Source organism: Thalassophryne amazonica, chromosome 12 (genome assembly GCF_902500255.1).
Source record: "Thalassophryne amazonica chromosome 12, fThaAma1.1, whole genome shotgun sequence".
Classification (NCBI taxonomy): Eukaryota; Metazoa; Chordata; class Actinopteri; order Batrachoidiformes; family Batrachoididae; genus Thalassophryne; species Thalassophryne amazonica.
Window position 1 is genome coordinate 35,328,523 of NC_047114.1, and position 25,286 is coordinate 35,353,808.

The 25,286-nt window shown below is 44.6% G+C and overlaps 1 protein-coding gene across 1 annotated transcript in view; it reads right to left on the reverse strand.

Moving 5' to 3' along the window:
• Nucleotides 1-613: 613 nt before the first annotated feature.
• Nucleotides 614-25,286, reverse strand: part of ro60 (Ro60, Y RNA binding protein) — a 43,699-nt gene continuing 19,026 nt past the window's right edge. Inside the window, exons 7-9 of the mRNA XM_034182968.1 lie at nt 9,921-10,037; nt 4,255-4,401; nt 614-1,140 (exon numbers count right to left, since the gene is read on the reverse strand). Of these exons, the coding sequence (XP_034038859.1) occupies nt 988-1,140; nt 4,255-4,401; nt 9,921-10,037 (417 nt within the window). The 3' untranslated portion in view covers nt 614-987. The remainder of the gene's footprint in view (nt 1,141-4,254; nt 4,402-9,920; nt 10,038-25,286) is intronic.

Genomic DNA, 25,286 nt, shown 5'->3' on the forward strand with positions numbered 1-25,286 from the left:
GAGGCCAGTACACACACACACACACACACACACACACACACACACACACACACACACACACACACACACACACACACACACACACACACACACACACACACACACACACACACACACACACTTATAACCCCCAAAACGTGAATCAGCTGCAAATTGTTAATTATCTGCAAACCATTAATTGCAAAACGTAAATACTGACAAAAAAAAGTCTCCCAAAACGTGAACAAGGGTCTCGCAAAATGGCGCCCGGTCCCAATGGGTGTGTCCCGCTTCGGGGACAGTGTCAGGTGAGGAGTTTGACTGGGACGGCCCACCTGTCAAACTCACAGAGGACAGAAACCTCCGCCTCCGGTAAACGGCTCAATAATCTTAAGAGAAACTTTGTAGAGAATTAAACACCAGTTTCTAACCTCAGGAAGGTAGACAACGAGCTACAACCTTATTTTTATCCATAAGAGCCGTCCTCTGAGCTGGAATAATAATATTGACCTGAATGAGCAGGCAGAGGAGAAATGGGGCCGGACGCATCACACCAGAAGCAGAGCTGCTGGGATCACCTCCCCACCTCACCAGCACCCCAACCCCCCCCCCCCCCTTTTTTTTTTTTGCGGTGACAGGGTCTGTGATCAAGACTTCCCGCAGTAATTGATCCGCAAACTGAAATCCATAAACTACTTAAACTGAATATATATATATATTCACGTTTTGGGAGATATTCTTTCAGTGTTCAAGTCTTGCAATTAACGGTTTGCGGATAATTCCCAATTTGCAGCCGATTCACGTTTTGGGGGTTACCCCCCCCCCACAAAACCCCTGACCGCTGGCTGCACACAACAATGTCGCCCAGCCTGCTGGACACTGTCAGTTAACTTGTGAGTGACAATAATAAAAGTTAAAATGTGAGAAACTTTTGGATTAATGCCATTTTATGTCACTCCTCACACCGGGTCATCCATCATTTGCATTCTTTGTCAACTGCAAAAGTGATCAGATCAAACCCTGGGCTAAGTTACGGATGATGTTCAGAACTCCAAGGTTGAAACCACAGATGTTCAGGAAACCTCCGTCTTCAGTGTCTGCAATGGTCTGTCCAGGGGAAGTCAGCCCCCATACCACCAACTTAGAACATACTCCAGATTTCTACATTGAACATAGACATACACAAACAGTCAATACAAAAAGAGCAATTACAAATATGATGACTTAATTATTTTGAGGTTTAAGGAACATGTCTCACAGAATTCATAACAACTCAGGTTTCGTCGTTTACAGGTTATGTGCTGATATACCGCTATTGATTTGTGCACTACCATGACTCATCTCTCAGCATAAACCAGTCAAAATAAACAGCTATGAAGACAGCCAAAGTCCTCGTTTTTCTGAATGTTTATGTCACCCTGAGCAAAGGTCCTACCGCCCGCTGTAGAAAGGAATGGAGACAAACTGCTGCCAATGTCAGAATGAAAATTCCAATTGTGATATTTCCAACATTTGAGATCACTTTATATACATTTGCAGAATCCAAGGAAAATTTGCAGGGGATCTGGGGGGTGTAGTCCCCCTGGAGCCAGGGTCTAGGGCTCGCAGGGACCCAGAAACCAAATTAATTGGGGAGGGAAAAGTGTTCATCATCTCTTCACTGTATGGAGCTCACAGAACAGAACAGAGCCTGCGACCTACAAGCGTGTAGGTTGCAGGCGGCAGGCCCACTGATCTGAATTAATGCAGAGCCATCACTTTCAAATGAATGGTCAGTCGTTTGATGGTCTGATTTTGAAACAATCATTTCACTGTCGGTTTGCCATTGTGCTGTTTTGTGTTTGCTCAGAGTGACATCACCTGCCAACAAATGCTGAGTTCAATATTTTCTGTAAATTCAATTAAATGAGAAGTTTAAGGAGCTGTGAAGTCCTTCAACAACCACCGACGGTAACCACATGGACAGTCTTACAATCACAAATACTTTGATGCTGATTTGTTGTATGGCATATCAAACAATATGAGACATGTCCTTTAAGTTAAAATTACCTGGTTTGCATGACAGTTCAAACTTTCTAATGCATTATCCACAAATATACAGAGGAGAGACAGTAGTTGGCTTGATGAAAATTCAAGGCTGTACAGAGAGCTGAGAAAATGAGCTGTGATGACCTTGAGCGTCGACAAAGCGGCATTTGTTCGAGAAATCTGTGATCAGATGACATTCCATCTGAGGATGAGTGACCCTCAACCCGCTTACCAAAGAATCAAAGCCCTTTAATCCTCCAAACCATGTTGGGCTGACAACTTTGAGCAGATAAATGGACTGCATTTATATAGCGCTTTACAATAATGCCTCACATTCACCCCAATGTCAGGGTGCTGCCATACAAGGCGCTCACTACACACCGGGAGCAATAGGGGATTAAAGGCCTTGCCCAAGGGCCCTTAGTGATTTTCCAGTCAGGCGGGAATTTGAACCCATGATCTTCTGGACTCAAGCCCAACACCTTAACCACTAAACCATCACCTCCCCCGCTATGGTGACTATGTGTGGCTATGGTGGACAGGCTCCCGCGATAAACGAGGGATCACTGTACTAAAAGTAGGCTTTACAGGTTTTCTTTGTCAACAACATTTTATCAAGTCTTAAAGTAAATAAATACGAAAATGGTCACTTGATCCTTAAACTCTGGACATAAACTCTACATGGTGGATCCTTGATCTCTGAACATAAATGGAAATAAAATCTGTAGTTTTTGTCAAAAGCATTTCCTTTCAGACATTACTGGCATGAATATCTTTCCATATATCTGAGCTGAGCTCTTGCAGCCGGCTGTGTTGCACGTCAGCATTAATGTAATTCATGAAGAGTGCAGGATGTCTCAATTGGGGGTGGGGTGTTTTAGTCAATTGTAGTTTATTGTCTGTATTACAACATTTGGAAAGAGGTGTCACTTTATTTAAAGCGCAGATTCACTTTGAAGTTATTATTTCCAACCGGACTCTAATGTGACTCGGCATAGAGCCGCGCAGCGCTTGGAGCTGTGCGAACAGAACGGGGGACAACTCTCATTTCTTGACGGCAACAAGACAAGAGTCCCAGTTAGTGACTTTAATCCACAGAAATGTGACACACGATCGACATATTTTAATAGGTTTGAGAGGGGTTAAGAAGCGGACTTGCCCCTTCTGAAGAGCGGCGAAGCAATGAACCAACGAAGCAGCGGTTCGAAGCACTGCTTCATTGGTTCAACCTTCAAAGTGGTCTCGTGCCGCAGAAGCAGTTGATTACAGAGCCGTTGCAGGGTCTGTAATCAACGTAGAGAAATGATCATTTTCCTGACAAACACCCTCAAAAACAACGGACCAATAAGGGAATCATTAAACAAAACGGCTATCGATGTCGGTGGAGCAGATCATTTCTTAATGATACCCGAAAAGAACCAGTTCTCGATACCCAACCCAAGGTATAACACTGCTCTCTGTGGTGGGGAAAGTGTTTGCAATGATTACTGTTTAGAGCAGGGGTGGGCAATCATGTGCCATAAAGGGCCGAGACACTGCAGGTTTTCCGTGCAACCAATCGCCTCAGCAGGTGATTTCATTAATGATCAGGTGTCTCAGCAGGTGATTTCATTGACAACCAGGTGTTTATTTTCAGAGCAGAAGCTCATCAGCAACCCACCTACTGAGGTGATTGGTTACACGGAAAACCTGCAGTGTCTCGGCCCTCAATGACCACCCCTGGTTTGGAGGATTCAGTTCCTACTTGCTACTCAGTCTGGCTTCACACATAAAAAGTCAACTATCAACTGCACTCAAGCCTAGCAATTACTCAACAGAATGCAACTGTGAATATCGGCAGTGCTTCGTTGGAGCTTATGTTGAATTTAGCAAAGCTATTGATTCAGTTGATCAAACGTCTCTTTGGAACATGCTAAGCATTCATGGGATCTCCAAAAAGTTGCTGACCATCATATCCAGCCAATACACAGATGCTGTGAGTGCTGTACTTAGGGAACAAAGTGAGAGTTTTTCCCCAGTGTAAACTGATGTTCATGGATGTGTTCTGGCACGTTCACTGTACAGTGGTTGCACAGACTGGGTGTTTGGTGGGATTGTAGAAACCATCAACTTGTGTGCTGTTGTTGGTGAGAAAAGATTTACTGACCTTGACTTCACAGACAATCCTGTGATTTTCATGGAATCAATGGATACTGTGATTGCAGTACTTGAGAAGCTGAGTGAGGTATATAATGACTACACACATACCTGTCTGTGCTTCCTTAGAGTCTCCACTGGTCTGACACTGAAAGTCCACACTGGGTTGTTAGTCAAAACGATGAACACATCAACAGCTTTCCCATTCGCTGTGGCCCATGTGATAGGAAGGGTACAGTCTGTGCTGTCACTTGGGATCTGGAACATATGGTGGATCAGTCACAAAAAATTGGAAGCCATGCTCAGCTGATCAAAAGGTTAAAAAAAATGTTAAGGCTCAAACATCTTTCACACAGGAGATGTAGCGATTGAACAAGGGCTTAACATCTTTGAACCAGAATGTTAGAATCTGGTCAAATATACCATTTGTATAGGGCCAATTGGTTCAAAATGCTGCAGCCAGACTTTTGACACAAATCAGAAGGTTTGACCACATAATACCCATTTTGTCATCCCTTCACTGGCTTACTGTCCCAGTGAGATCAGATTTTAAGGTTCTACTACTAGTTTATAAAACTGTTCACGGACTGGCACCTCCCTACTTAGCTGACCCAATTAAACCTTACGTACCGGCCCGGGCTTTACGTTCTCAGAGTGCAGGACTACTTTGTGTCCCTAGGGTGAATAAAAAGTCTGCGGTCATAGAGCTTTCTCTTATCATGCCCCTCTTTTGCGGAATGATCTCCCTGCGTAAATTAAACAGTCAGATTCTGTGGAGACTTTCAAGTCCAGACTTAAGACGCACTTATTTTCCCTTTCATATGGCCAGCATACTGGCATAGTATAGTTCTACGCTTTTTACTCTTTTAATTCATTAGGAAATGGAGTGTGCTGCGACCTCAACTTTATCTAAATTCTGGGTCTTTTAGTGAAGCTTAGGGCTAGTGGCCGGCGATCACCTTAATATTTCCTGTTTTTCTTGTTGTTTAATGTTGGCAAATTATACTGTATTTCTTGTCTTTCTGATGCCTGATTCTGTTTTTTCTATCTGTTTAAGGTGCAGCTCCACCCAGAGATGAGTGCTTTATTTGTGCTGAAGACCCTCCTGTCATGTGCACCAACAGCATTTCCTGTATATTCGTTTTGTGAATTGTTCTGTAATTTGTGTCTGTAGCATGGCCCAAGCAAGAGGGTTGCCCCTTTCAGTCTGGTCTGCTTGAGGTTTCTTCCTCAGAGGAAATTTTTCCTTACCACTGCTGCTCTGGGGGTTAGTAAGGATAGACCTTACTTGTTTGAAGTGTCTTGAGGCATTGGGCCCCAGGTCCAAAATCTGCATTTTAGAGCCAGACCAATAACAACACCAGATAGAGTTCATTATTTCAGGATTCTAAAATCCAATACACTATGTGTCCCTGGGAAGAACACAGGAGGGACCAAGGCAGCTGGTGAGCAATGATCCACAGGGGAGTGGGAGCCTTCAGAAAATGTAGAAAAAAAAAAAAACATAGAGAAGAAGGGGAAGGACAGAGGGGAAGAAGAAAAGGCAAGGAGGGAGGGCAGAAGCTTCCTGCAGCAAACATATGCAGTATTTGTTAGAAATGGTGTACAAGACTGGGCCTATTCAGTCATCTCCAGGTTCACTATCCCATCTGGGAATCGACCAAGAGATCATCTTCCTTGCCACTGATGGACTGCCATGATAACATAACATCAACAACGATTTCCCTTAACATTTTGTGTCGTTTTAACGAAGTCCTCACGAAGATAACATGACCCAATGCAGTGTGAAACTGAACTGACAGTAAAACAATATTTCATATTTCAAAAGGGTGGTGGAAGCTAATGGCCCCTCAGTGCCTGAAGTAATGGGTGATTTTCTCTACATGATGGGCCCTTCTGAGACATCAATGGGCAGATGCGAGGCAGAATAAAATAAATCTAGCATGTTGCTCATGGGGATCGATGGGCTCTGTATTGGATAGTTTTTATAAAATAGAGGCTCACTTTTTTCAAGGGTGGTAATAAATTAAGCAAAGTTTCTATTGAAGAATTGAAGGCTTTCATTTTCTGTTAATTACATAATTTTTAATGTCATTTTACTGTTGTAATGTATTTATAAATTTAAAGTTCTTATCATATACTATTATTATTATTATCATCACCATCAATATTATTTGAATTTTACCTCTATTTTGTCATTTGATTTTTAAATGGTCCACAATGGAAGTAAGTGTTTTCAATTTCTTGTGTCATCCATTTACAATTATATTATTCAACTTATTAAATGAACTCAAGCACGCGCGCGCTTTTAATATATAGATGATTTACCACCCCCTGCTGGAATGGTGTATGAGTCCAGAATGTAATGATCAAAATCCATTGTTCAGTGTTGTTAGCTAATATCTGTAGTTTCTTCAAAAATAGTAGTACTATCAACATTCCATTTTGACAGCATTTACCCTTGACCCAAAAAACATAAGCATACCAAATGGTAAATGCTAGGTCTCCCCAGTTTGTCCACTATCAAAGTTATATGCATTCCCGCACACAGAGGCCACTTGGCTATTATAATATAGATACACAAGTCAAAAATTGTGTATATTGAATGTTTTTTTAAATCTACTATTAAGAGCCTCAACTTGAACCAATTTGTTCAAGTTAAGCATGATGCAAATTTCTTATTTCATTATTTTATGTTGTATTGCATGTCATTTGATGTTATGTATTGGTCATAAGTGTTTAACTGGTTAAACACACATTAATACTTGAATGGAAAAGGGATTTGTTCCCCACTTGAAAACTTACATTTTGTAACTTTAATCTAAGACACATTGAGCATTCTCCTTATCTATTTCTCCCTCAATTGCAGTTATTATTGAAGTATGAATTTAACTAAATCACTAATGTTAGAAAACACTACTTTATATTATATATTATATATATATATATATATATATATATATATATATATATATATATAATATGAACCACGAATATCTGATTATGGTTTAATACACAAAACCACACAATCATGGGAAAGATTGTTGATAGTTATTCAGAAGACACCCACTGACACTTTCCATAAGGAGGGTAAGCCACAGAAGGTCATTGCTGAAAGAGTTCATGCTTCCACAACCCCAATTCCAATGAAGTTGGGACGCTGTGTAAAATGTAAATAAAAACAGAATACAATGACTTGCAAATCCTCTTCAACCTATATTCAATTGAATACACCACAAAGACAAGATATTTAATGTTCAAACTGATAAACTTTGTTGTTTTTGTGCAAAAATATTTGCTAATTTTGAAATGGATGCCTGCAACACATTTCAAAAATTTTGGGACGGGGCAACAAAAGACTGGGAAATTTGATGAATGCTCAAAGAACACCTAATTGGAAACAGGTGAGTGTCATGATTGGGTATAAAAGGAGCATCCCCAAAAGGCTCAGCCATTCACAAGCAAAGATGGGGTGAGGATCACCACTTTGTGTACAACTGCATGAAAAAAATAGTCCAACAGTTTAAGAACAATGTTTCTCAAAGTTGAATTGCAAGTAATTTAGGGATTCCATCATCTACAGTCCATAATATAATCAGAATATTCAGAGAATCTGGAGAACTTTCTACATGTAAGCGGCAAAGCCGAAAACCAACATTGGATGCCCGTGACCTTCGATCCCTCAGGCGGCACTGCATTAAAAACCAACATCATTGTTTAAAAGATCTTACTGCATGGGCTCAGGAACACTTCAGAAAACCATTGTCAGTTAACACAGTTCATAACTTAAACTACAAGTGCAAGTTAAAACTTTACCATGCAAAGCTAAAGCCATACATCAACAACATCCAGAAACGCCACCGCCTGCTCTGAGCCCGAGCTCATTTGAAATGGACAGATGCAAAGTGGAAAAGTGTGCTGTGGTCTGATGAGTCCACATTTCAAATTGTTTTTGGAATCATGGATGTCATGTCCTCTGGACAAAAGAGGAAAAAGACCATCCGGATTGTTACCAGCGCAAAGTTCAAAAACCAGCATCTGTGATGGTATGGGGGTGTGTTAGTGCCCATGGCATGGCCAACTTACACATCTGTGATGACACCATGCCAAGCCACATTCTGCACATGTTACAACAGCGTGGCTTCGTAGTAAAAGAGTGCCGGTACTAGACTGGCCTGCCTGCAGTTCAGACCTGTCACCCATTAAAAATGTGGGGCGCATTATTAAGCGCAAACACGACAACGGAGACCCCGGACTGTTGAACAACTGAAGTCGTACGTCAAGCAAGAATGGGAAAGAATTCCAGTTACAAAGCTTCAACAATTAGTGTTCTCAGTTCCCAAATGCTTATTGAGTGTTGTTAGAAGGAAAGGTGATGTAACACAGTGGTAAACATACCACTGTCCCAGCTTTTTTGAAACGTGTTGCAACTTCATTGGAATTCGGGTTGCATTTGCTGACAAGGTTTATGTTGATGCACAAGCTGATTGTCTGCATGTCACGCTGCACTGATGTTAATAATTCATGCAAAGGGAACCCCAACCAAGTACTAAGTGCATAAATGAAGGTTTCAAAAGTGTAATGCTTCTAATATGTTCCAAATTCTGTTTTTAATTAACCTTTTGAATTTTTTTCTCTCCTTTCTATTTTTTGAGCAGTAGCCTATAATTAGCAAATAAATAAAAAATAATAATTTAAGAAAAAAATGGTTGACCCAATTTAGTTTATTTGACAGGGGTGGTGGCCAAGTGGTTAGTGCGCTTTGTTTCAGAGCAGAAGGTTTGTGGTTCAAACCCAATCCCTGTCACATTGCTCCATGCAATGTGGAGTTGTGTCAGGAAGGGCATCCAGCATAAAACTTGTGCCAAATCAACATGCAACCAATGTTCCAAGGGAGATCTGCTGTGGCAACCCTGAGTGAAAACAAGGGAGCAGCCGAAAGGACTTACGTTTTACTCATTTTAGTTTATGTGTAATATGTAATTTTTTACTTCATGAAATAGACAAAATTTGTTTTCCTGCACAAGAGTCTTTCAAAATAACAGCACAGTTCAACATAAACTTCAATTTCACTACCAGAGCACACCAATGACTTCATCACAGGTAAGATGCAGAAGAGATGAGAAAAACATGGTGAAAACTCCTTTTCTGCTTTTTACAATGTGTTGGGGTCACAAAAATATAAAATTTTGGGTGGGTGTTTAATCAACTTTCTTCAAAAAAGGAGGCGGGGTAGATAAGGAATAACAATATGAAGATGCCTCGAAGCTTGTTTCAATCTTTTATGACAAGACTTTATCCTTTTATTAGTTCTTTTATGTTTCACATACTTTGTAAATTATTAGTGGCAATGTTTTGGAAAATGACTCACACACCACCTGGAGACAATCCAAATATATTTCCAAGTGCACCCACTTGTGGCAAAGTTCTCCAGGCTGCAAGGTCCCAAATAAATCATAAATGGCTTACAGTTTTTATGTATGAAGCAGTGATATGAGCCAATGAGACCTCATTATCAAGACAGATGCTGGGCAAGCAAAATCTGAGACAGGAGCCAGGTCTGACCCATGTTACCTGAAATTCATTGATACTTTCAGATTGGTTGCAGAGACAGGTCTGACTTGCATCATAGTGTGCCTGAAGAGATTTCTGCTGTCAATGTCTATGTCACAACTTATGGTTTTGGGATATACTTTTTAATTTCTTTTATTTACAGTAAGTGAATTTGTACTGCTAAGCATTTACTGTTTTTTTTTTTATTGTGTTGCCTGACTTGCCTTAACCAGTTCAAATGTTGCCTGGCCAAGAGTCATGTTGGAAGAAACAGCACAAGGAACTAAAGTTCCTTCGGAGTAGGCCAACACCTGGGTGTCTGCTTCTGTTCTTGCAAAGAGCTGAAACAAACAAACAAAAAAAAAAACAGCAGATGATATATGACAAACCTTTCCCATAATTTCATCTTTCAGCATCACACAATGTTGAAACATAGCCAAACTACAAATATTCCCAAAACATTTTAAAGACTAAACCATAAATCCAGTTGTTTCTGAATTACCTTTCAGATACAAATACAATTGATTAGAATAACCCTAAATGCCTCCAAGTGGATGTTTTCTAAGCATGAAAACAAAATTAGAGCCCCTAACCAAAGTTAAATTTGTACAACTAAGGCACTAAGGTACCCCTGAACAAGGTCCTCAATCCCCAAGAGTGTTTAACATGCGTGTGTGGGAATAAAGCCTAATTTTCACCAAACAGTCTGGATATAAATGGTTAAATCTGCTTGCATTTTGACCACCAGCAGTACCTTTTGCTTGACAGGCGAAGCATGTAGATGTCAACATGTATGTCATCGAGGCCGTATATGCTGTCACACAGCCTCGTCCCCTACACATGCAGTCCACAGTGTAATTTAACTTTTTTTTTTTTATTTAATGTAATTTTATTTTTGTCTTTGTGGATTCATGGCATTTATTTTCATTGCGTGCAGAATGCTGAAGAGTTGACTGATGCCTGTGGTAAACGCTGACGTGATTGAATGAGGCGCTGTGACTCAACTTTTAAAATAAATTAATTTTCTTGTTGTGGGACAAAGCACCAGCATCCTTTGGTTCAGGCTGAAAAACACAATGTAGCAGACAAACACATAGGGACTTCTTTAAAAACGCTGCATTTCTTCAGCCACAACAAGGAATTAAAGTATTTCCAGACGTCGTTTTCCAAAATAAGGACACTTTATGTGCATAGGTTTTCGTCAGGTTGTGAAGATGAATGACAGAAATGACATAACAGGTAAGATTAAGACTTTAGATTTACTCAGTGTGAGTACAGCACTGCATCCAGTGCTCCACACCGAAAGTCCGAAAACTTGGCGTAATCAATATGCAGCATTATGCAATTGTATGTTGGCCTGGTGTGAAAGGGGCTTTAGCTGCTGAGCCAATCAATGCATTATAGTGGGAAGGGTGCCGAAAACATGGTATGGGTCGGTTATTGTGGTACCTGTTCCTAAAGCTAGATGTGGAAATGTAGGTTAGGTTAGGAAAGAGCCCAGTAGAGCGTAGGCCACAAACAGACCAATTGCCCCCCACCCCACCAACTTTTGGTACCCTTGATAAAGGGTACCAGGTTTCTTAGCTTTAGTTTCCACACTGACATCGTGTCAGAGCACCTTCAGCCACAGACTGAGAGACCACTGGTGCACCACAAAAGGCCACAGGTCGTCTTTCCTGGAGTTGTGCTCAAACGTTTACATACCCTGGCGGAATTTTTGTTTTTTTGGCCATTTTTCAGAGAATATTAATAACACAAAATTTTTTTTCCCCACTCACGGTTAGTGGTTGGGTGAAGCCATTTATTGTCAAACAACCAGGTTTACTCTTTTTAAATCACAATGACAACACAAACTACCAAAATGACCCTGATCAAAAGTTTACATACCTTTGTTCTTAATAACATGTATTGCCCCCTTTAACATCAATGACAGCTTGGAGTCTTTTGTGGTAGTTTTGGACGAGGCTCTCTGATGGTAAAGCTGCCACTGAATATGTTTCAGACTTTATTTACATCAATTACAAAGAAATACAAACAATATGGCACTCTATGGTAAATCTGCATGGAGTAGGCAGTTCTCAAAAACTGAGTGACTATGCAAGAAGTAGAAGAGTGAGGAAAGCCACCAAGACACCCAGACAACCCAGGAGAAGTCATAAGCTTATGTGGCTGTGATTGGAGAAATTGTGCACAGTGTAAGCTTTGCATTTTGCATCACTACTCTTAGTTTCATAGTGGAGTAGAGCAGAGAAGGATTTTCTTTCACCAAAACAAATCAAATCCAGGCTTGCATCTCAGATGTACCTTCTGGCAATTTGTAGCTTAACTTTCAGATCTTCTTTTTAAGAAAATCCTCCTCTATGCCACTTCATCATAAAGATGGATAACTAGTGACAGGGTATGTAAACGTTTGAGCACAACTGTACCTGTAGCAATCAGTGTATAATTCCTCCCTCTTCTTCAGGATGAATACACAATCAAGTTATTCAGTTACTCAGCGTTATGTGCAATATTGTCAAACATCTTTTGTAACTGTCTTCCAGTCATTTTGCTTAAATTAGTTGTACTTATTGTAAACAAACAAAAAAACAAAACACCATGTTCACTGTTCATAGTCCAGTGCACTATGTAATTCCGTAGGATTTGCTTGCCAAAATTGTTTTTTTTTTTTTTGTTTCAATAGCTTCATTTAGGTGCCAATTGAAAAATGTCGGGGTCTGAATTTTCCCACCCCTGGAACCCACTCTGGGGAAGCTCCTTAAGGTTTATATAAAAAAAATACGATTTTCTGTGATATTTCTGAACTATAAGCAAATCTTGGTAATTAAAAGGTGTATATGAGATCTTCAAATGTCTTGTGAGATCAGACTACTAAGTAAAAGAAACAAAATTATTGCAAATTTAAATGATTTTGTTTTATTATGGGCATTTTTGGATGAAATATTGGAATAAATACAAAAAAAAAAAAAGAAGAAGAAGAAAAAAAAAAGGACAATTTCTTAGGACCAAAGATTACTTTTAAATCTGAAAGTGATGGAAGATAAAAATACTATACACAGATCAAAACAAATATATATCAAGAAAGCTAATATTTGTAGCAGAATGATCTTACATAACTCAAAGTCAAAGTCGGCTTTATTGTCAATTCTTCACAAGTACTAGACATACAAGGAATCAAAATTTTGTTTCTCGCCTTCCCTCGGAGATGACAGGACAAGACATTTTGACAATAAGGACAAGTATTTAGTATTTACAGTGTAGTGTCTGAGGTAATAGTAAAAGTGGAAAGTGCAGTAGTGCAAACCATTCAGTATTTGCAGCAGCAGCAGATTTTTGTTAAGACATTGTGCAAGTGGTGTGGTGGTGATAAAGTGAATCAGTGCAGGACATTGTCATGGGCAACAGATAATATATATATATATATATACACACACACACACACACACAGTAGTGTTCAGAATAACAGTAGTGCTATGTGACTAAAAAGATTAATCCAGGTTTTGAGTATATTTCTTATTGTTACATGGGAAACAAGGTACCAGTAGATTCAGCAGATTCTCACAAATCCAGCAAGACCAAGCATTCATGATATGAACACTCTTAAGGCTATGAAACTGGGCTATTAGTAAAAAAAAAAAAAAAAAAAAAAAAAAAAAATAGTAGAAAAGGGGGTGTTCACAATAATAGCATCTGCTGTTGATGCTACAAACTCAAAACTATTATGTTCAAACTGCTTTTTTAGCAATCCTGTGAATCACTAAACTAGTATTTAGTTGTATAACCACAATTTTTCATGATTTCTTCACATCTGCGAGGCATTAATTTTGTTGGTTTGGAACCAAGATTTTGCTCAGTTACTAGTGTGCTTGGGGGCATTGTCTTGTTGAAACACCCATTTCAAGGGCATGTCCTCTTCAGCATAAGGCAACATGACCTCTTCAAGTATTTTGACATATCCAAACTGACCCATGATACCTGGTATGCGATATATAGGCCCAACACCATAGTAGGAGAAACATGCCCATATCATGATGCTTGCACCACCATGCTTCACTGTCTTCACTGTGAACTGTGGCTTGAATTCAGAGTTTGGGGGTCGTCTCACAAACTGTCTGCGGCCCTTGGACCCAAAAAGAACAATTTTACTCTCATCAGTCCACAAAATATTCCTCCATTTCTCTTTAGGCCAGTTGATGTGTTCTTTGGCAAATTGTAACCTCTTCTGCACGTCTTTTATTTAACAGGGGGACTTTGCGGGGGATTCTTGCAAATAAATTAGCTTTACACAGGCATCTTCTAAATGTCACAGCACTTACAGGTAACTCCAGACTGTCTTTGATCATCCTGGAGCTGATCAATGGGTGAGCCTTTGCCATTCTGGTTATTCCTCTATCCATTTTGATGGTTTTCCGTTTTCTTCCATGCGTGTCTGGTTTTTTTGTCCATCTTAAAGCATTGGAGATCATTGTAGATGAACAAGTTTTCCCCTCTCCAATCAACTTTTCAATCAAACTACGCTGTTCTGAACAGTGTCTTGAACGTCCCATTTTCCTCAAGCTTTCAAAGAGAAAAGCATGTTCAACAGGTGCTGGCTTCATCCTTAAATAGGGGACACCTGATTCACACCTGTCTGTTCCACAAAATTGACAAACTCACTGACTGAATGCCACACTATTATTATTGTGAACACCCCCTTTTCTACTTTTTTTTTTTTACTAACAGCCCAATTTCATAGCCTTAAGAGTGTGCATATCATGAATGCTTGGTCTTGTTGGATTTGTGAGAATCTACTGTATATATTAGCTTCTTTAAAGCCTGGGTGGCGCTGGGGGGAGAGAGTTCAACAATCTCACAGCCTGGAGGATGAAGCTCTTTGTGAGTCTGGTGGTGCGGGACCGGAGGCTCCTGTACTTCTTCCCAGAGGGCAGAGTGCTAAACAGGCTGTGTGCGGGATGGCTTGCATTGCCCACAATTGTGGTTGCTTTGCGAGTGAGGTGGGTGGTGTATATGTTTGCATAGAGGGGAGTGAGGCACCAATGATTCTTCCAGCTGCATTCACTATGCGCTGCAGGGCTTTCCTGTTGTAGTCAGTGCAGCTTCTGCCCCACACAGTGATGCAGCTGGAGAGGATGCTCTCAATGGTGCCACGGTAGAAAGTGCTCATGATGGTTGGTGGAGCACTTGCCCGCTTGAGTTTGCGCAGTAAGTAGAGACGCCGCTGGGCCTTCTTTGCCAGTGATGCCGTGCTGGTGGTCGAGGACAGGTCCTCACTGATGTCACCCCCAGGAATTTGGTGCTGCTCACTCTCTCCACAGCAACACCCTCGATGGTCAAGGGCAGGTGTTGGGTGTGACCTTTCCGGAAGTAAACAACAATCTCCTTGGTCTTGCTGACATTCAGCAGGAGGTTGTTGTTTCTGCACCGTGTGGCCAGAAGGTTGACCTCTTCCCTATAGTGAGTTTCATCGCCCTTGGCGATGAGCCCCACCAGAGTTGTGTCATCCACAAACTTCACTATGTGGTTTGTGCAGTCATGTGTCAGTAATGTGAAGAGCAGTGGACTGAGCACACAGCCTTGGGGAGCCCCTGTGTTCAATACAATGCCGCTCGAGGTGTTGCCAACACGGACTGCTTGTGGCCTCTGCGTGAGGAATTCCAACAGCCAGTTGCAAAGGGAGGTGCTGAGCCCCAGTTTGAATATGAGCTTTGAGGTATTATGGTGTTGAACCCTGAAGTCTATGAACACCACAACACCATATATTTACGCTTCATATTCATATATTAAAGTTACAGATACAAAGATAATGCATACACAGGCATCTAAAACAAGATCTTAATCATCATCATCATCCTCCTGTTCATCATATGTGTCTACATTTTCACAGCACATTGTGAAGCATTTACATAGAGGGGTGCATGGAATATGGTTCCTCAGACAAATGCACCATCTTATTTCTTTGCATCCTCATTTGCAGCCACACTTGGTTAGTTCAATGACTGCTCGCGGTGCTGGGAGCTCAAGGCATTTCAGAGGCACATACATCCCATCTTGGATGTTCCATCCATTTCCTATCACAGAGAGGAGGGATGTATTGCTGTCAACATAGGATTTATCTGTCATGCAGACAAAGTTTACCCTTGCTATATGTGGAAGCAATGCAGCACGAGTAGGAGGCAACATTTCTCCTTCCAGATTCTAAACAGCCCCCATCTGAGTGCAGGTAAGGTGTAAGGGCCAGCGGAAGAATACACATGACCAACAAACCTCTCCAAAGGTCTGACCTGCTCGGGCAGCTCACCATCAATCAGGTTCACAGGAATAGGACCGTGACCCAGATCAGAGAAGCACTGGAGAGCAGGATTATTGTCCTCAAGTTTCATGTATGCATTCACCCAAGTTTTTTTTGTTAATCCTACAAATTTGCCCCCCCAGTCAGCACCAGAGAAGTTGTAGATACCAATAAGGCCCTGACTTTTCTCCTTTCCAATCATGCTTACTCTTTCAACTACATCAATTGTTCTGTGTCTTGATCCCTTCCCAGTCAGAAACCACAGACTTGTTTTTGATGAGTCCAGATGATGGGAGGTTAGGTCCATTAAAATTGTGAGGACATCTGTGTCTGGGGACCAAACACACACTTTTTTTGTGTGGATTTTTGAGAGGCTAAGACCTGGTGTGGCATGAGGGTGTCAGCCTCTTCGTGATTATGTGTCTCCTCCATGTTGATGGATTTAATTTTGTCGTCATACACAACAAAAAGCTTGAAACCTTGTGTACCTTCAAAATGTCGAAGTACTCGTATAGGTGTTCTGCCAATATTTGAGTCAACCTGTGCTTTGTTTCATTGGCAGAAAGTAGATCCTTGAGGGACATGGTCAACTTCTTCTCAGAATGTACTGCAAATACTGTGTGTGTTGTGGCTCTCTTCTGGCGTGTTTTATTCTCAAGAGATTGATCAAAGGAGCGATCAAACACCACATGACCATCATATCCATCCATCATTCTTTCTATTCTGACAAATTCTAACAAATGTTAGTTTTTTCATCATCTTATCTTGAAGCCTTACCTTATCTCATTGCATCTTAACAAATATTAGACACCTTAACTAGTTTCTTGACAGGAATTCCTCATGTTGGCCTGTGACAGGTGATGACTGCCCTTTACTTAAAAATATAAAAGACTTCAACACAGAAAAACAATTGTAACTGGCCTATTATATATTTATTGCAAGCTTAACAAAACACAAGTATCAATAATATATACATCCCTTCTATGTAAATCAGTATGCATTTTAACATTCTGTCTTTTATAATTGTAAACATAAATAAATATGAACCAAATTCACTATTACAGTAAATATCAACTTTGGGGGTCCTAGGGGCCAAAAATTTATACTGCATTATTTTTTTTTCACTTATACGAAGCATTATGATTTTTATCCAAGCACAAAAAAATTATTAATATATTAAGACTATAAAATAAGGAAATGCATTCCCAAGCCCATTATTTCAGTAAACATCAGCCTAGGGGGCCCCACTTGTGAGGGTTAAAGGGTCCAAAAGTTTAGACCCCATTGTTTTTCACTTGTTTACACCCTTGGGAACAATTAGAAAATTATTTAAGCCCAAATAATTTCTTGTTTGTTCAATTTAGCTGTAAAATAAGTATAAACATGCCCAATCTATTATTTTAGTACATATCGGCTTTATGGCCCTGCTTGGGGGGGGGGGGGGGGGGGGTCTAGTGCACTGGACTATTAGGTACTCTGGCAAAAAAAAAAATTTCTTTGGGATAAATAAAAGTTGATTTATCTTAATCTGGTCAGGTTCCAAAATAAAGGAACCCAAAAACCCCTGCCTCAGTCTACCCCATGCTGAAAATGTACAAAATGGGATGCCGCACCGTACCAACCTGCACCACTCTGTGGGAACGGGGCTTAAGTAGTGAGGAGTGAGATTTTTGCAAATTTATAAAAAACAAACAAACAAAGAAATCACATGTACATAAGTATTCAGTGTTTGCTATGAAGCTCATAATTGAGCTCAGGTGCATCCAGTTTCCACAGCTTACACCCCGTCACACCTTGACAATTTAGACAGAGTATGCCAAGTGTACTAAAAATGCTGGCATAAGATGGCGTAGGTCTATTAAGTTATGGGTAGGTTTTGTATGAATTAAGAGCACGTTGAATCACGCTGATATTGTTGTGTGGGCCGCTGAAGAGGAGGTACTGCTGGCCCACTACCACCAGAGGGCGCCCTGCTTGGAGTGCGGGCTCCAAGCACGAGAGGGCGCCAGACCCAGAGGAAGTGACAGCTGTCACTCATCACACCAGCTGTCACTCATCTACACCACCACTTAAGCCGGACTGCAACTCCACCTCCCCGCCGAGAAATCGACTACCGAGAGGTACGTTCTCTGCTACTGACACATTGTGTTATAATCCAGTTCTCATTTGCAGCCCTATTCTTGTGGACGGAGCCTTATCTGGGACTTCGGCGTTTGGCGTAACGACGACGACTGCGCCTTACTCTCTGGACAGATAAGTGGTTACACAAGAGTTGCACGAGTGTGTGATTCGGAGGTGGAGGTTCCCCCTCCTAACGGTGTACAGACCGAGGACCACTGAGTGTACAGACTTACACTCGTTCATCTTGTTTCTGCTTTTTGCCAGCAGTACCAGGGTCGACAGCCGAAGACAGAGGTCACCTGGGGATTCGGGACTTGGCGGCTCCGGTGTTCTTCAGGCCGTTGGTGGTGGAAGCCGTGTGGGACGCGGCCTCTCTCTCATCGGGGTCTCCTATCTTCGAGCCTGCCCACACGTCACCTGGTGTTAATTGACTTTGCAGATTTTGTGTGTTTAGTTGTGTATTGTCACAACATTAAATTGTTACCTCTTGGCTTACTCATTGTCCGTTCATTTGCGCCCCCTGTTGTGGGTCCGTGCTACGACACCTTCCCAACAGGATTTCTCGGCCATCGTCATGGATTCCGAGGGGCGTCAGCTCGAGCGTGAACGGCCAATGGAAGAGCCAGGAGCGCAGGCGTCAGCAGGAGGCGTGTTGAGTGAGCTGCAGCAGATCTTAACCGCCTTCACGGCTCGGTTGGATTTAGTGACCGAGCAGAATGTCCTCCTTAATCGGAGAGTGGAGGCTCTCGCCGCCAGGGTGGAAGCGCGCGATCAGGGCGCTGCTGCAGCTCCTCCTCTGGCTGATCCTGGGCCTGTATCAGACGTTCCACTGGTCGTTCAACGAACCCCCCCACCGTCCCCTGAAGCATACATAAGCCCTCCGGAACCGTACGGGGGCTGTGTGGAGACGTGCGCAGACTTCCTCATGCAGTGTTCGCTCGTCTTTTCACAGCGCCCTGTCATGTACGCATCAGATGCTAGCCGGGTAGCTTATGTTATTAATCTGCTTCGAGGAGAGGCACGCGCATGGGCTACGGCGCTTTGGGAGCAGAACTCACGGCTCCTAACGTCTTATACTGGGTTTGTACGGGAGTTCAAACAAGTGTTTGATCATCCCAACAGAGGCGAGACCGCTTTGAACGTGCTGCTGTCGATGAGACAGGGGCGCCGTAGCACAGCCGAGTATGCAGTCGACTTCCGCATCGCGGCAGCGAGGTCCGGCTGGAATAACGTTGCCCTCCGCGCCGCCTTTGTAAATGGACTGTCCCCGGTCCTCAAGGAGCACCTACTGCCTAAGGAGGAACCGCGGGATTTTGACGGGCTTGTCGATTTGGTTATACGCTTAGACAACCGTTTAAACGAGCATCGTCGGGAGCAGGCCGGGGGGCGTGACCGGGCACGAGCCGTCCCTCCCCCTTCCGGTTCCGACAAGGTGACGTCGTCCCCACGCTTCACTGCCAGGGAGCCCCGTGTGGCTACAGCTCCCCCTGCTGAGGAGGCTATGGACACGAGCAGGGCTAAAGTACAATCAAACGTAAGACAAAGGAGGCTGACTCGCGGGGAGTGTTTTGTCTGCGGCTCTTGTGAGCACATGCAGAAGGACTGCCCTGAACGGTCAAACTACAACGCCCGTCCTTAGAAACTGGGCTAAGGGTGGGCCATAACACACACGCAGAAAGACCCCGCAGATCGGCACGAATCCCAGTAACAATCCTTTGTGGGGATTTAACCCTTCACGCCCCAGCACTGGTAGACACGGGGTCAGAAGGGAATCTGCTGGACAGCAGATGGGCAAAGGAAGTAGGGCTCCCCCTGGTGGCTCTGCCAGCACCGTTGCAGGTGCGAGCACTAGATGGCACCCTGCTTCCATTAATCACACATCAGACACAACCAGTGACTTTGGTTGTGTCTGGGAATCACAGGGAGGAGATGGTGTTCCATGTAACACCATCTACCTCCCGAGTGATTCTGGGTTTTCCATGGATGGTGAAGCACAATCCCCGGATAGATTGGCCGTCCGGGGTTGTGACGCAGTGGAGCGAAACCTGCCACCGGAAGTGTTTAGGATCCTCGGTTCCCCCCGGCGCTACAGCTAATGAGGAGGTCAAAGTCCCCCCCAATCTATCGGCGGTGCCAGAGGAGTACCATGATCTTGCTGACGTTTTCAGCAAAGATCTGGCGCTCACTCTTCCTCCGCACCGACCGTATGATTGCGCCATCGATTTGGTCCCGGGCGCTGAGTACCCGTCCAGTAGGTTGTACAACCTCTCACGTCCGGAACGCGAATCAATGGAGACCTACATCCGGGACTCCTTAGCTGCCGGGCTGATCCGGAACTCCACCTCCCCGATGGGTGCTGGTTTCTTTTTTGTGGGTAAAAAAGACGGCGGACTCCGTCCATGCATTGATTACAGAGGGCTAAACGAGATCACGGTTCGCAACCGATACCCGTTACCTCTGTTGGATTCAGTGTTCACACCCCTGCATGGAGCCCAAATCTTTACGAAATTGGATCTTAGAAATGCGTACCACCTGGTTCGGATCTGGAAGGGAGACGAATGGAAGACGGCATTCAACACCCCGTTAGGTCATTTTGAGTACCTGGTCATGCCGTTCGGCCTCACTAATGCCCCCGCGACGTTCCAAGCTTTGGTAAATGACGTCTTGCGGGACTTCCTGCATCGGTTCGTCTTCGTATATCTGGACGATATACTCATCTTTTCCCCGGACCCTGAGACCCATGTCCAGCATGTACGTCAGGTCCTACAGCGGTTATTGGAGAACCGGCTGTTTGTGAAGGGCGAGAAGTGCGAGTTCCACCGTACTTCTTTCTCCTTCCTGGGGTTCATCATCTCCTCCAACTCCGTCGCCCCTGATCCGGCTAAGGTTGCGGCGGTGAGAGACTGGCCCCAAACAACAAGCCGCAGGAAACTACAGCAGTTCCTCGGCTTTGCAAATTTTTACAGGAGGTTCATTAAAGGTTACAGTCAGGTAGTTAGCCCCCTGACTGCCCTGACCTCCACCAAGGTCCCCTTCACCTGGTCGGATCGGTGTGAAGCCGCGTTCCAGGAGTTGAAACGCCGGTTCTCGACTGCACCAGTTCTGGTGCAGCCTGATCCTGATCGCCAGTACATAGTAGAAGTGGACGCCTCTGACTCAGGGATAGAAGCCGTGCTGTCCCAGAGCGTGGAGGCTGATAAAGTTCTCCATCCTTGTGCCTTTTATTCCCGCAGGTTGACCCCAGCTGAACGGAACTATGACGTCGGCAATCGGGAACTTCTTGCGGTGAAGGAGGCTCTTGAAGAGTGGAGACACCTGCTGGAGGGGGCATCGTTGCCCTTCACGGTTTTCACGGACCATCGGAACCTGGAGTACATCCGGACCGCCAAGCGGCTGAACCCCAGGCAAGCCCGCTGGTCTCTGTTCTTCGGGCGCTTTGACTTCCGGATCACGTATCGCCCCGGGACCAGGAACCAAAAATCAGATGCATTGTCCCGGGTGCATGAAGAAGAAGCCAAAGCGGGGCTGTCGAACCCCACCGAGACCATCATCCCCGAGTCCACTGTCGTGGCCACCCTTACCTGGGACGTGGAAAAGACCGTCCGGGAGGCCCTGACCAGGAGCCCGGACCCGGGGACTGGCCCCAAGAACAGACTGTACGTCCCACCAGAGGCTAGAGCTGCCGTATTGGACTTCTGTCACGGGTCCAAGCTCTCCTGTCATCCCGGAGTGCGTAGGACCGTGGCAGTGGTCCAGCAGCGCTTCTGGTGGGCGTCCCTGGAAACCGACGTCCGGGACTACATCCAGGCCTGTACCATCTGCGCCAGGGGCAAGGCAGACCATCGGAGGATGACGGGCCTCCTCCAACCCCTGCCAGTGCCTCATCGCCCCTGGTCTCACATCGGCCTGGATTTCATCACGGGCCTCCCGCCGTCCCAGGGCAACACCATCGTTCTCACGATAGTGGACCGGTTCTCCAAGGCGGCCCACTTCGTGGCCCTCCCGAAGCTCCCGACGGCCCAGGAGACGGCAGACCTCCTGTTCCATCACGTCATGCGGCTGCATGGGATACCATCGGACACTGTATCAGATCGTGGTCCCCAGTTCTCTTCTCAGGTGTGGAAGAGTTTCTGCAAGGAGCTGGGGGCCACCGTGAGTCTCTCGTCCGGGTACCACCCCCAGACCAACGGCCAGGCAGAGCGGGCCAACCAGGAGTTGGAGCAGGCCCTTCGGTGTGTCACCTCCGCATACCCGGCGGCCTGGAGTCACCATCTGGCCTGGATCGAGTATGCCCACAACAGCCAAGTTTCGTCTGCTACCGGCCTCTCCCCTTTTGAGGTGTGTATGGGGTACCAGCCCCCATTGTTCCCGCTGGTGGAGGGAGAGGTCGGTGTGCCCTCGGTCCAGGCCCACCTCAGGAGATGCCGCTGGGTGTGGCGGACCGCCCGCTCTGCCCTGTTAAAGGCCCGGACGAGGGCCAAATCCCATGCGGACTGCCGACGTTCCCCGGCCCCTACGTACCAGCCCGGGCAGGAGGTGTGGCTGTCAACTAAGGACATCCCCCTCTGTGTGGACTCACCCAAGTTAAAGGACAGATACATCGGACCATTCACTATCCTCAAGATCATCAACCCGGCCGCAGTGAAGCTCCGACACCCGGCTTCACTGCGGATCCACCCTGTCTTCCACGTGTCCCGTATCAAGCCACTCCACACCTCGCCCCTCTGTACACCTGGACCCACGCCGCCTCCTGCCCGGCTCATCGACGGGGAGCCCGCTTGGACGGTACGCAGGCTCCTGGACGTCCGTCGTAAGGGCCGGGGGTTCCAATATCTGGTAGACTGGGAGGGGTATGGACCTGAAGAACGCTCCTGGGTGAAGAGGAGCTTCATCCTGGACCCGGCCCTCCTGGCCGATTTTTACAAAAGACACCCGGACAAGCCAGGTCGGGCGCCAGGAGGCGCCCGTTGAGGGGGGGGTCCTGTTGTGTGGGCCGCTGAAGAGGAGGTACTGCTGGCACACTACCACCAGAGGGCGCCCTGCTTGGAGTGCGGGCTCCAAGCACGAGAGGGCGCCAGACCCAGAGGAAGTGACAGCTGTCACTCATCACACCAGCTGTCACTCATCTACACCACCACTTAAGCCGGACTGCAACAGGTACGTTCTCTGCTACTGACACATTGTGTTATAATCCAGTTCTCATTTGCAGCCCTATTCTTGTGGACGGAGCCTTATCTGGGACTTCGGCGTTTGGCGTAACGACGACGACTGCGCCTTACTCTCTGGACAGATAAGTGGTTACACAAGAGTTGCACGAGTGTGTGATTCGGAGGTGGAGGTTCCCCCTCCTAACGGTGTACAGACCGAGGACCACTGAGTGTACAGACTTACACTCATTCATCTTGTTTCTGCTTTTTGCCAGCAGTACCAGGGTCGACAGCCGAAGACAGAGGTCACCTGGGGATTCGGGACTTGGCGGCTCCGGTGTTCTTCAGGCCGTTGGTGGTGGAAGCCGTGTGGGACGCGGCCTCTCTCTCATCGGGGTCTCCTATCTTCGAGCCTGCCCACACGTCACCTGGTGTTAATTGACTTTGCAGATTTTGTGTGTTTAGTTGTGTATTGTCACAACATTAAATTGTTACCTTTTGGCTTACTCATTGTCCGTTCATTTGCGCCCCCTGTTGTGGGTCCGTGCTACGACACCTTCCCAACAGATATGTTGTAATACGGTGAATATGGTGAAAAGTTTTAGGCATGCACAACATTTTTGACGCATGGCAGTGTATGACTCACACGCCCCGCGTATGCGGACCATAGGTAAGTTGTAGGTAAGTTATGCGATTGTTGACACTTTTCTTGTAAGCTACTCATAAGTTGATATGACATAATACATCCATTGATGCTGTCCATTGATTGGCTGAACAACTGGAAACTGCAGTCATCATGCAAACAGTTCAGACTGTTTCAACTATTAAAACCATTCAGACATGGAGTAAATAAAGTCTTAATCTTACCTGTTCGTTTCAGTCGGATTCATCATCACAGCCTGACAAACACATATCCAGATAAAACATCATGACTTTGGAAAATGATATCTGAAAATACTTAAGTTCTTTGTCGTGGCTGAGGAAATGTAGCATTTTAAAAGAAGTCTCTCTGTGTTTTGTGTGTTTCTTTGTGCCACAACAAGATAACGAATATATTTTAAAAGTTGAAAGAATCACAGCACCTCATTCATTCTTGTCAGCGTTAACACAGACATCAGTCGACTCTTCACCATTGTGCAAGCAATGAAAATAAATTCCATGATCAACCAAGACAAAACTAAAAAAAACAAACAAACGAACAAAAAAACTTAAATGACTTTGTTTGGCCTCCATGTGGAGTGGAGAGGCCACGCGACAGCAAACGCATTCTCGATGACGTGTTACCCAATCCGCTTACCAAACAAAAGGGTCCTGCCAGCAGTGGAAATGCAAACCAAGCCAGACTTAACTGTTCTGACCTGTACCATAGAGTGCAGTAGTGAACCAAACCGCTCGGTGGAAACGGGGAGGTCAGCATACGCTGGCTAAATCATCAAGGTGTGACAGCTGCATTAATGTATTCAAAGTATCCAGTGTATTCGGTGCATTTTTCATACGCCGGCATACGCTGGCAAAATAGTCAAGGTGTGACAGGGCCATTAACAGAAGTCCACCTGGGGTAAATTCAGTTGATTGGACATGATTTGGAAAGACACACACCTGTCGACATATAAGGTCCCACAGTTGACAGTGGATGTCAGAACACAAACCAAGCATGAAGTCAAAGTAATTATCTGTAGACATCAGGCAGTGTTGTCTTGAGGCCCAAATCTGGGGAAGGGTACACAAACATTTCTGCTGCTTTGCAGGTCCCAATGAACATCCATAAATGGAGTAAGTTCAGATCCACCAGGACTCTTCCTAGAGCTGATCATGCGTTGACTGAGCAATCTGGGGAAAACACCCTTAGTCAGGGAGGTGACCAAGAACACAATGGCCACTCTGTCAGAGCTCCAGCATTCCTCTCTGGAGAGAGGAGAACCTTCCATAGGACAACCATCTCTGCAGCAATCCACCAAGCAGGCCTGTATTGTAGAGTGGCCAGACAGAAGCAACTCCTTAGTAAAAGGCACATGGCAGCCCACATTGAGTTT